The sequence below is a fragment of the Panulirus ornatus genome, chromosome 33 (genome assembly GCF_036320965.1).
Source record: "Panulirus ornatus isolate Po-2019 chromosome 33, ASM3632096v1, whole genome shotgun sequence".
In the NCBI taxonomy this organism is placed as follows: Eukaryota; Metazoa; Arthropoda; class Malacostraca; order Decapoda; family Palinuridae; genus Panulirus; species Panulirus ornatus.
Window position 1 is genome coordinate 7,680,196 of NC_092256.1, and position 12,255 is coordinate 7,692,450.

The 12,255-nt window shown below is 41.1% G+C and overlaps 1 protein-coding gene across 4 annotated transcripts in view; it reads left to right on the forward strand.

Annotated features, from left to right (window-relative positions):
* Positions 1 to 12,255, forward strand: part of LOC139759424 (uncharacterized) — a 286,276-nt gene that overhangs the window by 39,507 nt on the left and 234,514 nt on the right. For all 4 annotated transcript variants that reach the window (XR_011715046.1, XM_071681522.1, XM_071681521.1 and 1 more), the window contains exons 4-5: positions 2,253 to 2,371; positions 11,545 to 11,684. Coding sequence is in view for 3 of the 4 variants with exons in the window: in XM_071681522.1 (XP_071537623.1) it covers positions 2,253 to 2,371; positions 11,545 to 11,684 (259 nt within the window). In the remaining variant the exon portion in view is untranslated. The remainder of the gene's footprint in view (positions 1 to 2,252; positions 2,372 to 11,544; positions 11,685 to 12,255) is intronic.

The following is a 12,255-nucleotide window of genomic DNA, read 5'->3' on the forward strand; positions in this document are numbered from 1 at the left end:
AGTATTCTTGGGGAATTATATGGGAGGGTATTGATTGAGAGGGTGAAGGCATGTACAGATTATCATATTGGGGAAGAGCAGTGTGGTTTTCAGAAGTGGTAGAGGATGTGTGGATCAGGTGTTTGCTTTGAAGAATGTATGTGAGAAATACTTAGAAAAGCAAACGGATTTGTATATAGCTTTTATGGATCTGGAGAAGGCATATGATAGAGTTGATAGAGATGCTCTGTGGAAGGTATTAAGAATATATGGTGTGGGAGGCAAGTTGTTAGAAGCAGTGAAAAGTTTTTATCGAGGATGTAAGGCATGTGTACGTGTAGGAAGAGAGGAAAGTGATTGGTTCTCAGTGAATGTAGGTTTGCGGCAGGGATGTGTGATGTCTCCATGGTTGTTTAATTTGTTTATGGAAGGGGTTGTTAGGGAGGTGAATGCAAGAGTTTTGGAAAGAGGGGCAAGTATGCAGTCTGTTGTGGATGAGAGGGCTTGGGAAGTGAGTCAGTTGTTGTTCGCTGATGATACATCATTGGTGGCTCATTCGGGTGAGAAACTGCTGAAGCTGGTGACTGAGTTTGGTAGAGTGTGTGAAAGAAGAAAGCTGAGAGTAAATGTAAATAAGAGAAAGGTTATTAGGGACAGTAGGGTTGAGGGACAAGTTAATTGGAAGGTAAGTTTGAATGGAGAAATGGAGAAAAACTGGAGGAAGTGAAGTGTTTTAGATATCTGGGAGTGGATTTGGCAGCAGTTAGAACCATGGAAGTGAAAGTGAATCATAGGGTGGAGGAAGGGGCGAAAGTTCTGGGAGCGTTGAAGAGTGTGTGGAAGTCGAGAACGTTATCTTGGAAAGCAAAAATGGGTATGTTTGAAGGAATAGTGGTTCCAACAATGATATATGGTTGCGAGGCGTGGACTATAGATAGAGTTGTGTGGAGGAGGGTGGATGTGCTGGAAATGAGATGTTTGAGGACAATATGTGGTGTGAGGTGGTTTGATGGAGTAAGTAATGAAAGGGTAAGAGAGATGTGTGGTAATAAAAAGAGTGTGCTTGAGAGAGCAGAAAAGGGTGTATTGAAATGGTTTGGTCACATGGAGAGAATGAGTAAGGAAAGATTGCCAAAGAGGATGTATGTGTCAGAGGTGGGGGGAACGAGGAGAAGTGGGAGACCAAATTGGAGGTGGAAAGATTGAGTGAAAAAGATTTTGAGTGATCGGGGCCTGAACATGCAGGAGGGTGAAAGGCAGGCAAGGAATAGAGTGAATTGGAACGATGTGGTATACCGGGGTGGACGTACTGTCAGTGGATTGAACCAAGGCATGTGAAGCATCTGGGGTAAACCATGGAAAGTTTTGTGGGGCCTGGATGTGGAAAGGCAGCTGTGGTTTCGGTGCATTATACATGACAGCTAGAGACTGAGTGTGAACGAATGTGACCTTTGTTGTGTTTTCCTAGTGCTACCTCATGCGCATGCGGGGAAAGGTGGTTGTCATTTCATGTGTGGTGGGTTGGCGACGGGAATGAATAAGGGCAGACAGTATGAATTATGTACATATGTATATATGTATATGTCTGTGTGTGTATATATATGTAAATGTTGATATGTATAGGTATGTATATGTGCGTGTTTGGACGTGTATGTATATACACGCGTATGTGGGTGGGTTGGGCCATTCTTTCTTCTGTTTCCTTACGCTACCTCGCTAACGTGGGAGACAGCGACAAAGTATAATAAGATATAAAAAATAATCACCATTTTAGCAGTTGCTTCAGAATTCATCCACAACAGTCCTGCAGCCTATCAGCCATTGTGACACCTTTTCCAGTGAGCTTAGTAGACTTTTGACCTTCTAATGTTTCTGAGGTGTTGCTTGCTACTGTTCCGTTAAGTAGCTCAAGACATTTGATTCAACTGTTGGAGCTAGCTGGCACCCATATATAAACTTTGATGAAGTAGGATGCCATTAGCAGTTGCTGGATGGGCTGTAGTGATCTCCAAATAGTTTAACTTTTCAGTTGTCTTAAGATAGCCAAGATAAGAAATTGTAGAACTATAGGGAATACATCTTATGTGTGACTCCATTACTATTATTATTGATTATGGAAATATTGAGTTCATTTCAGCTGACTAAACTTGTATGCTTGAGAGGGTTTCTTTTTAAGTAGTTTGGTTAGCTAGGGGATTACCTCATTCTCTACTAAGGCAAGCTTTCATTAAGATATGTTGGAGATCTCTACTAATGCATTTTTTTTTTCACAGGAGATTTTGTCATTGGTTTAAACCCTGTTGATGAATCATGGTGGTGTGGTGAAATCAATGGGAACAAAGGTATATTTCCACTCAACTTTGTATGGAGCATCAACAAGGATATCATTCAGGTGAATGCCAATATTGCCTTTGTGTTTGTCTGTCATGGACTTTGTCCTGAACTGTAAGGTTCAAGTCATTGGCCACCTGTGTCAAGGGTATAGTGAAGGTGAGGGTGTAGTGAAATTGACAGTGAGGATAATTGTATACTCATATTGGCCTTTGTGTTGAGGATGTAGTGAAGGTGAGAGTGTAGTGGTGATGGTCTTTGACATGACTTTTATGGTACAGGTCAAAGACCTGTAAGAGTCAGATTAAAAGCTAGTGATGTTGAGGATGTAATGAAGATGAAAGTATATCAAGGATGGACTTTGTTCTGACCCATAAGGTTCAAGTCAGAGGTAATTTGTGTCAACACTGAAAAAGACTGTTTAATGAAGATGCAGTGTAGTAAAGATGGGCTTTTATCTTTTCTGTAGGATTTAGGTCAAAGGCAAGTGGTATTGAGGTTATAATGAAGATGAGGGTATTGTGAAGATGTATTTTAGTGTAGCTAGGTGTGTACTGAAGATGTAGCTTTGTGAAGATTAGGATGTAGTGAAGGTGACCTTTGTTGTGACCCAGAAAGTTTCAAATTAGATTCAAGGCCAACCACAGAAAGATTGAATAGATAACCATGGTGACATTACACAGTCTTAATGCACTCCCACATTCATTTCATGCCTCTCACTCTATCTACCAATATCTCTTAATGCCTTTACCCACCTGGAGCTCCCTTAAGGGGGGTTGCCTCAGCAATAGAGTCTCCATAGCCAGTGAACACTAGTGCTGCTGCTTAGCCTTTAGTGCCTCACCCTTAACTGGCCATTGGCAGAGGGCACCTCTAATGCAGTGTTTGCAGAGGTTCCTACATAATGTTCATAATGACAACTACTACCTAATGATCCTGCCTAATGCTCTCTCACTCATACCACAATTTGCTCATCCTTAAGGTACTATCATTCTAAAGCTCTTAACATCATTCAGAAATCTTCTGTGCAGACCATATAGATTCAGGACACTCCAGAGCTCTCTCAATTGCTAATTATTATACTTTTTTTAGATCCATGAATGTTGAAAACACTTTTTTCCTTTTCCCTCAGACTTTTATTATTAATTGTCTAAGAGTAGAATTCTAACCTGATAACCCTCCTCTGTTCAAAAACCCACCTCGTTCTTCACCGTCAAGGGGTTCACTAATCCCTTTAATGCAGTCAGTCGCTATTCTATAACACACCCAATTATCTGTGTTCAGAATGCTCATTCGTCTGTAATGCTTAGCAACTTTTGTTCCTTTTTCTTCATGTAATGGAGCAACTATTGCTTTTATCCAGTCATGAAGCACATGACTAGTTTTTCCTGCTGCCATACACACTTTCCAGATCTTTCTCAGAACACTTTCATGTTCACTCTCTAAAATCTCACTCACCATTCTGTTTGTACCTCAGCTTTCCCATTCTGGAATAGCTGTATTGCTCTTTTTTACTTTATAATGTTTTTTTCTCATGTACTGAATATCTGTTTCTTTTCCTCTTTATCCCTTTTCCTCCAGATCCTCTGATACTTCTCTCACTATTATTCCCAACAATGTCACCCCTTACAAATTTCATCTTTCATTGCTAGCATTCTCCCTGACTTGTCTAATATACTAATGCTTCGTATGCTTATCTTCTTTTTCTATTCACCATAATCATCACTACATCATTTTCATTGAAATTTTCAGTAATATTTCACCATGTATGCTTTCCATTTTTTCGTATTAAGAAAACCTGACTTAACTAGACAACTTTGTTATCCCCTTTCTTGAGAAATTCAGTTGTAGTCCCATCCATTCCAGCCACATTTGCTCACTTCACTTTACTCCACATCTCAAATATCACACTTCTGCCACCCTGTCATCTGAAAATTCAGCAGTCCTTCAGAATGATCACTTCATCTCCTTTATAGCTCTTCCCCATCGATGATCCTGTTTCTCCCCTTGTTTTGTCACAGTTCACATTCTTTCAGATCATTTACTAATTCTTATATAGTTACTAATTCATATATAATGATGTAATAGCATAGTACATTACTGTATTGATAATGATCATAATAGAGTAATGAAGTGTTACTGGGCTCCACCTGGAAGAGATTACACTGCAAGTGAAGTCACCTGTGGCAAGTCTGTATCATTGGGAGAAAAGTTTTGTCAAGGAGCTTCTCACTTCAAAGGAGTTTACATTTCCCTGCTACTGAAAGTAGCACAGTCCTGGGCTGCAGGAGCCTTTAGAAAGGTCCTGGGTGACACCAGGACTCTTTCATAGAAACTGGTTTTAGGGTAATTATCAACAGATGGAGAAAAATTGGAGGAAGTGAAGTGCTTTAGATATCTGGGAGTGGACTTAGTAGCGGATGGAACCATGAAAACGGAAGTCAGTCACAGGATGGGGTAAGGGGGTAATGGTTCTGGGAGTGATGAAGAATGTGTGGAAGGAGAGAACATTATATCGGAGAGCAAAAATGGGTATGTTTAAAAGAATAGTAGTTCCAACAATGTTATATGGTTGCAAGGCATGGGCTACAGATAGGGTTGTATAGAGGAGGATGGATGTGTTGGAAATGAGATATTTTAGGACAATATTTGGTCTGAGGTGGTTTGATTGAGTAAGTAATGAAAGGGTAAGAGAGATGTGTGGAAATATAAAGAGTGTGGTTGAGAGAGCAGAAGAGGGTGTGTTGAAATGGTTTGGACATATGGAGAGAATGGATGAGGAAAGATTGACAAAGAGGTGAAGGGAACAAGGAGAAGCAGGAGACCAAATTGGAGGTGGAAGGATGGAGTGAGAAAGATTTTGAGCAATCAGGGCCTGAACATACAGGAGGGTGAAAGGGGTTCAAGGAATAGAGTGAATTTCAACAGTATGGTATATTGGGGTCAACATGCTGTTAGTGGACTGAACCAGGGCATGTGAAGTGTCTGGGGTAAAGAATGGAAAGGTCTGTGGGGCCTGAATGTTGATAGGGAGCTATGGTTTCAGTTCATTACACATGACAGCTAGAGACTGTGTGTGAATGAAGGTAGCCTTTTTTGTCTGTTTTCTTGACACTGCCTTGCTGAAATAGGGGGTAGCAATGCTATTTCCTGCATGGCAGGGTAACAACAGGAATGGATGAAGGCAAGCAAGTATGAATATGCACCTCTTTATATATGCATATTTCTGTGTATGTGGCCTTTGTTGTCTTTTCCTAGTGCTACCTCGTGCACGTGCTGGGGTAGGGGTTGTCATTTCATGTGTGGCGGGGTGGCAACGGGAATGAATAAAGGCAGACTATGAATTATGTACATGTGTATATATGTATATGTCTGTGTATGTATATATATATATATATATATATATATATATATATATATATATATATATATATATATATTTTTTTTTTTTTTTTTTTTTTTATACTTTGTCGCTGTCTCCCGCGTTTGCGAGGTAGCGCAAGGAAACAGACGAAAGAAATGGCCCAACCCCCCCCCCCCCCATACACATGTACATACATACGTCCAGACACGCAAATATACATACCTACACAGCTTTCCATGGTTTACCCCAGACGCTTCACATGCCTTGCTTCAATCCACTGACAGCACGTCAACCCCTGTATACCACATGACTCCAATTCACTCTATTTCTTGCCCTCCTTTCACCCTCCTGCATGTTCAGGCCCCGATCACACAAAATCTTTTTCACTCCATCTTTCCACCTCCAATTTGGTCTCCCTCTTCTCCTCGTTCCCTCCACCTCCGACACATATATCCTCTTGGTCAATCTCTCCTCACTCATTCTCTCCATGTGCCCAAACCATTTCAAAACACCCTCTTCTGCTCTCTCGACCATGCTCTTTTTATTTCCACACATCTCTCTTACCCTTACGTTACTTAATCGATCAAACCACCTCACACCACACATTGTCCTCAAACATCTCATTTCCAGCACATCCATCCTCCTGCGCACATCTCTATCCATAGCCCACGCCTCGCAACCATACAGCATTGTTGGAACCACTATTCCCTCAAACATACCCATTTTTGCTTTCCGAGATAATGTTCTCGACTTCCACACATTTTTCAAGGCTCCCAAAATTTTCGCCCCCTCCCCCACCCTATGATCCACTTCCGCTTCCATGGTTCCATCCGCTGACAGATCCACTCCCAGATATCTAAAACACTTCACTTCCTCCAGTTTTTCTCCATTCAAACTCACCTCCCAATTGACTTGACCCTCACCCCTACTGTACCTAATAACCTTGCTCTTATTCACATTTACTCTCAACTTTCTTCTTCCACACACTTTACCAAACTCAGTCACCAGCTTCTGCAGTTTCTCACATGAATCAGCCACCAGCGCTGTATCATCAGCGAACAACAATTGACTCACTTCCCAAGCTCTCTCATCCCCAACAGACTTCATACTTGCCCCTCTTTCCAGGACTCTTGCATTTACCTCCTTTACAACCCCATCCATATATATATATATATATATATATATATATATGTATATATATATATCTCATTCCATCTCCTTCTCACATCACCGCTACTTGTTATCACCTCCCCATTTACGCCCTTCACTGAAGTTCCCATTTGCTCCCTTGTCTTACGCACCCTATTTACCTCCTTCCAGAACATCTTTTTATTCTCCCTAAAATTTACTGATAGTCTCTCACCCCAACTCTCATTTGCCCTTTTTTTCACCTCTTGCACCTTTCTCTTGACCTCCTGTCTCTTTCTTTTATACTTCTCCCACTCAATTGCATTTTTTCCCTGCAAAAATCGTCCAAATGCCTCTCTCTTCTCTTTCACTAATACTCTTACTTCTTCATCCCACCACTCACTACCCTTTCTAAACAGCCCACCTCCCACTCTTCTCATGCCACAAGCATCTTTTGCGCAATCCATCACTGATTCCCTAAATACATCCCATTCCTCCCCGACTCCCCTTACTTCCATTGTTCTCACCTTTTTCCATTCTGTACACAGTCTCTCCTGGTACTTCCCCACACAGGTCTCCTTCCCAAGCTCACTTACTCTCACCACCTTCTTCACCCCAACATTCACTCCTCTTTTCTGAAAACCCATACTAATCTTCACCTTAGCCTCCACAAGATAATGATCAGACATCCCTCCAGTTGCACCTCTCAGCACATTAACATCCAAAAGTCTCTCTTTCGCACGCCTGTCAATTAACACGTAATCCAATAACGCTCTCTGGCCATCTCTCCTACTTACATAAGTATACTTATGTATATCTCGCTTTTTAAACCAGGTATTCCCAATCATCAGTCCTTTTTCAGCACATAAATCTACAAGCTCTTCACCATTTCCATTTACAACACTGAACACCCCATGCATACCAATTATTCCCTCAACTGCCACATTACTCACCTTTGCATTCAAATCACCCATCACTATAACCCGGTCTCGTGCATCAAAACCGCTAACACATTCATTTAGCTGCTCCCAAAACACTTGGGAGATGGAATGAGTATTTTGAAGGTTTGTTGAATGTGTCTGATGACAGAGTGGCAGATATAGGGTGTTTTGGTCGAGGTGGTGTGCAAAGTGAGAGGGTTAGGGAAAATGATTTGGTAAACAGAGAAGAGGTAGTAAAAGCTTTGCGGAAGATGAAAGCCGGCAAGGCAGCAGGTTTGGATGGTATTGCAGTGGAATTTATTAAGAAAGGGGGTGACTGTATTGTTGACTGGTTGGTAAGGTTATTTAATGTATGTATGACTCATGGTGAGGTGCCTGAGGATTGGCGGAATGCGTGCATAGTGCCATTGTACAAAGGCAAAGGGGATAAGAGTGAGTGCTCAAATTACAGAGGTATAAGTTTGTTGAGTATTCCTGGTAAATTATATGGGAGGGTATTGATTGAGAGGGTGAAGGCATGTACAGAGCATCAGATTGGGGAAGAGCAGTGCGGTTTCAGAAGTGGTAGAGGATGTGTGGATCAGGTGTTTGCTTTGAAGAATGTATGTGAGAAATACTTAGAAAAGCAAATGGATTTGTATGTAGCATTTATGGATCTGGAGAAGGCATATGATAGAGTTGATAGAGATGCTCTGTGGAAGGTATTAAGAATATATGGTGTGGGAGGCAAGTTGTTAGAAGCAGTGAAAAGTTTTTATCGAGGATGTAAGGCATGTGTACGTGTAGGAAGAGAGGAAAGTGATTGGTTCTCAGTGAATGTAGGTTTGCGGCAGGGGTGTGTGATGTCTCCATGGTTGTTTAATTTGTTTATGGATGGGGTTGTAAGGGAGGTAAATGCAAGAGTCCTGGAAAGAGGGGCAAGTATGAAGTCTGTTGGGGATGAGAGAGCTTGGGAAGTGAGTCAATTGTTGTTCGCTGATGATACAGCGCTGGTGGCTGATTCATGTGAGAAACTGCAGAAGCTGGTGACTGAGTTTGGTAAAGTGTGTGGAAGAAGAAAGTTGAGAGTAAATGTGAATAAGAGCAAGGTTATTAGGTACAGTAGGGGTGAGGGTCAAGTCAATTGGGAGGTGAGTTTGAATGGAGAAAAACTGGAGGAAGTGAAGTGTTTTAGATATCTGGGAGTGGATCTGTCAGCGGATGGAACCATGGAAGCGGAAGTGGATCATAGGGTGGGGGAGGGGGCGAAAATTTTGGGAGCCTTGAAAAATGTGTGGAAGTCGAGAACATTATCTCGGAAAGCAAAAAATGGGTATGTTTGAGGGAATAGTGGTTCCAACAATGCTGTATGGTTGCGAGGCGTGGGCTATGGATAGAGATGTGCGCAGGAGGATGGATGTGCTGGAAATGAGATGTTTGAGGACAATGTGTGGTGTGAGGTGGTTTGATCGAGTAAGTAACGTAAGGGTAAGAGAGATGTGTGGAAATAAAAAGAGCGTGGTTGAGAGAGCAGAAGAGGGTGTTTTGAAATGGTTTGGGCACATGGAGAGAATGAGTGAGGAGAGATTGACCAAGAGGATATATGTGTCGGAGGTGGAGGGAACGAGGAGAAGAGGGAGACCAAATTGGAGGTGGAAAGATGGAGTGAAAAAGATTTTGTGTGATCGGGGCCTGAACATGCAGGAGGGTGAAAGGAGGGCAAGAAATAGAGTGAATTGGAGTCATGTGGTATACAGGGGTTGACGTGCTGTCAGTGGATTGAAGCAAGGCATGTGAAGCGTCTGGGGTAAACCATGGAAAGCTGTGTAGGTATGTATATTTGCGTGTGTGGACGTGTGTATGTACATGTGTATGGGGGGGGGGGGGGTTGGGCCATTTCTTTCGTCTGTTTCCTTGCGCTACCTCGCAAACGCGGGAGACAGCGACAAAGTATAAAAAAAAAAAAAAAAAAAAAAAATATATATATATATATATCCCTGGGGATAGGGGATTAAGAATACTTCCCACGTATTCCCTGCGTGTCGTAGAAGGCGACTAAAAGGGGAGGGAGCGGGGGGCTGGAAATCCTCCCCTCTCGTTTTTTTTTTTTTAATTTTCCAAAAGAAGGAACAGAGAATTGGGCCAGGTGAGGGTATTCCCTCAAAGGCCCAGTCCTCTGTTCTTAATGCTACCTCGCTAACGCGGGAAATGGCGAATAGTTTAAAAGAAAGAAAGATATATATATATATATATATATATATATATATATATATATATATAAGAAGGAACAGAGAATTGGGCCAGGTGAGGGTATTCCCTCAAAGGCCCAGTCCTCTGTTCTTAACGCTACCTCGCTAATGCGGGAAATGGCGAATAGTTTGAAAGAAAAAGAAAGATATATATATATATATATATATATATATATGTATATGTTGAAATGTATAAGTATGTATATGTGCATGTGTGGACATGTATGTACATACATGTGTATGTGGGTGGGTTGGGCCATTCTTTTGTCTATTTCCTTGTGCTACCTCACTAATGTGGGAGACAGCGACAAAGTATGATAATAAATCAGTCAATCGTAGTTTTTTTTTCATGCTATTCACCATTTCCCGCATTAGCGAGGTAGCGTTAAGAACAGAGGACTGGGCATTTGAGGGAATATCATCACCTGGCCCCCCTTCTCTGTTCCTTCTTTTGGAGAAAAAAAAAATGAAAAAAAAAAATGAGAGGGGAGGATTTCCAGCCCCCCGCTCCCTTCCCTTTTAGTCGCCTTCTACGACACGCAGGGAATACGTGGGAAGTATTCTTTCTCCCCTATCGTAGTTATGCTATAATATTTACTTTCCAGTGTTACATGTTCCACTATTTATGTACAAGTGCTACTTTATATTTGCACAGTATGTTTAGTACGTATTTTCAGTTTTTTTTTTGTATTTTACACTCGGAAGCATTGGTTTACGTACAGAGAATCATCACAATGTTTACACATATATTTGGTTTTTGAAATTTTCTTTGTGCTTTAGTAGTGTAGTAGCAATCATCTTCAGAAAATCTATGACCTCTGCTGTTCATTAAGCTATCATATCCTATAGCAGTCTTTAGGCTATCTCCAGGGATAGGGAAGAAAGAAGACTGCCCATGTATCTCCTGTGTGTTGTAGAAGGCAGCTAAGAGGGCAAGTGTTTGTGTGTGTGTGTGTGTTTGGGGGGGGCTGGAAATATTCTTCTGTATTACTCTGCAGAGGAAGAAACAGAGGAAAGAGCCATCAGAGGATCTTTTTTCCTTTAAGACCCACTCATCTGTTTGGGATGCTACCTCTCTCATGCAGAAAATAGTGAACAGGAATGAAATTTTATAGCATCTAGTAAATCTGCACAGTAATTGGGTTTTCCCCGTTACTGTGGCAGCTTGTTGATATACACTTCAACTGGACTTTGTGATGGACATTTACCATCTGAATTGGGAAATTATGGGTAAGGATATGTAAACATTGCTGAGATGACAGTAATTATTTTCTGACACTACTTTCCTGTGTACCATATGTGGGATTTTTTAGTGCCCCAGACTGTATAGGGTGCAGTCGCAGTGAACTTTCAGAGATGATGCAGACCAAATACACCTAATCAGTAGTCAATTGGGTAAAACTTGAATGAGATATTATTGCAAATATTATGTCTTTGCTTATTTGAAGATCTGTTTTGAACAGTGCAATTATGTGCCATTAGAGGGTTTATATGATAATCATTTTTGAATAATACAATATTTTTCACAAATTCATAATGAAGTGGCTCAAAAGATTGTAATTCTGTTTTTCAGGTAGAAGACAAAGGGGAAAAGCCAATAAGTTTGAAGGGGCGTGTAAAAATGAGCCTTCGTGCGCAGCTTCCAGAGGAGTTAGATTTGTATGCTGGGGACATTGTTAACATCACTCATGCAGTGGATAAAGATTGGTACAGGTGAGTTATATTTGCTCTCTGTATTTCTGTGAACAGTGTAATATTCTTTTGCTTGGTCATATGTGAAAGAGACGTATTGCAAACTCTTGTCCAAGTCTTCAGAAAATCCATATGATCATAGTGTGCTATTACCCTAGGCAGAAGATATTGGTGGTTAATGATTTACAACCTCATTAGCAAAATTCTGCCATGATTCTTAGCTACTTGGTAATTCCTATCCTTAGACGCTGGTAAGCGGGCATTGGCCATAACTAATGGAGAGTTTGCTTGTTCAGACACCTTGTCATGTGGAACTGTGTGAAGAATGGTAATTTAGTTTTTCTAGTTATATTTTTCTTCATTTGACTGTCCAGAATTTTGTCAGTGTACTGAGAAATAACTTAAGACTCCAAAATCTTCTTTTATTGGCTCTTGTGAAGCATCAGCTCCAGTCATCTTATTTGATACTGGGAATGGAGCTTGCCCCAGACAGATGTTCAATTCATGTGTTGAATGGCTATTGACCCTGCCTGTCAGTAAGGTGAGGGTAAAGACTGATAATTCACTGGTCAACAAAATTTTATTTTTTTTG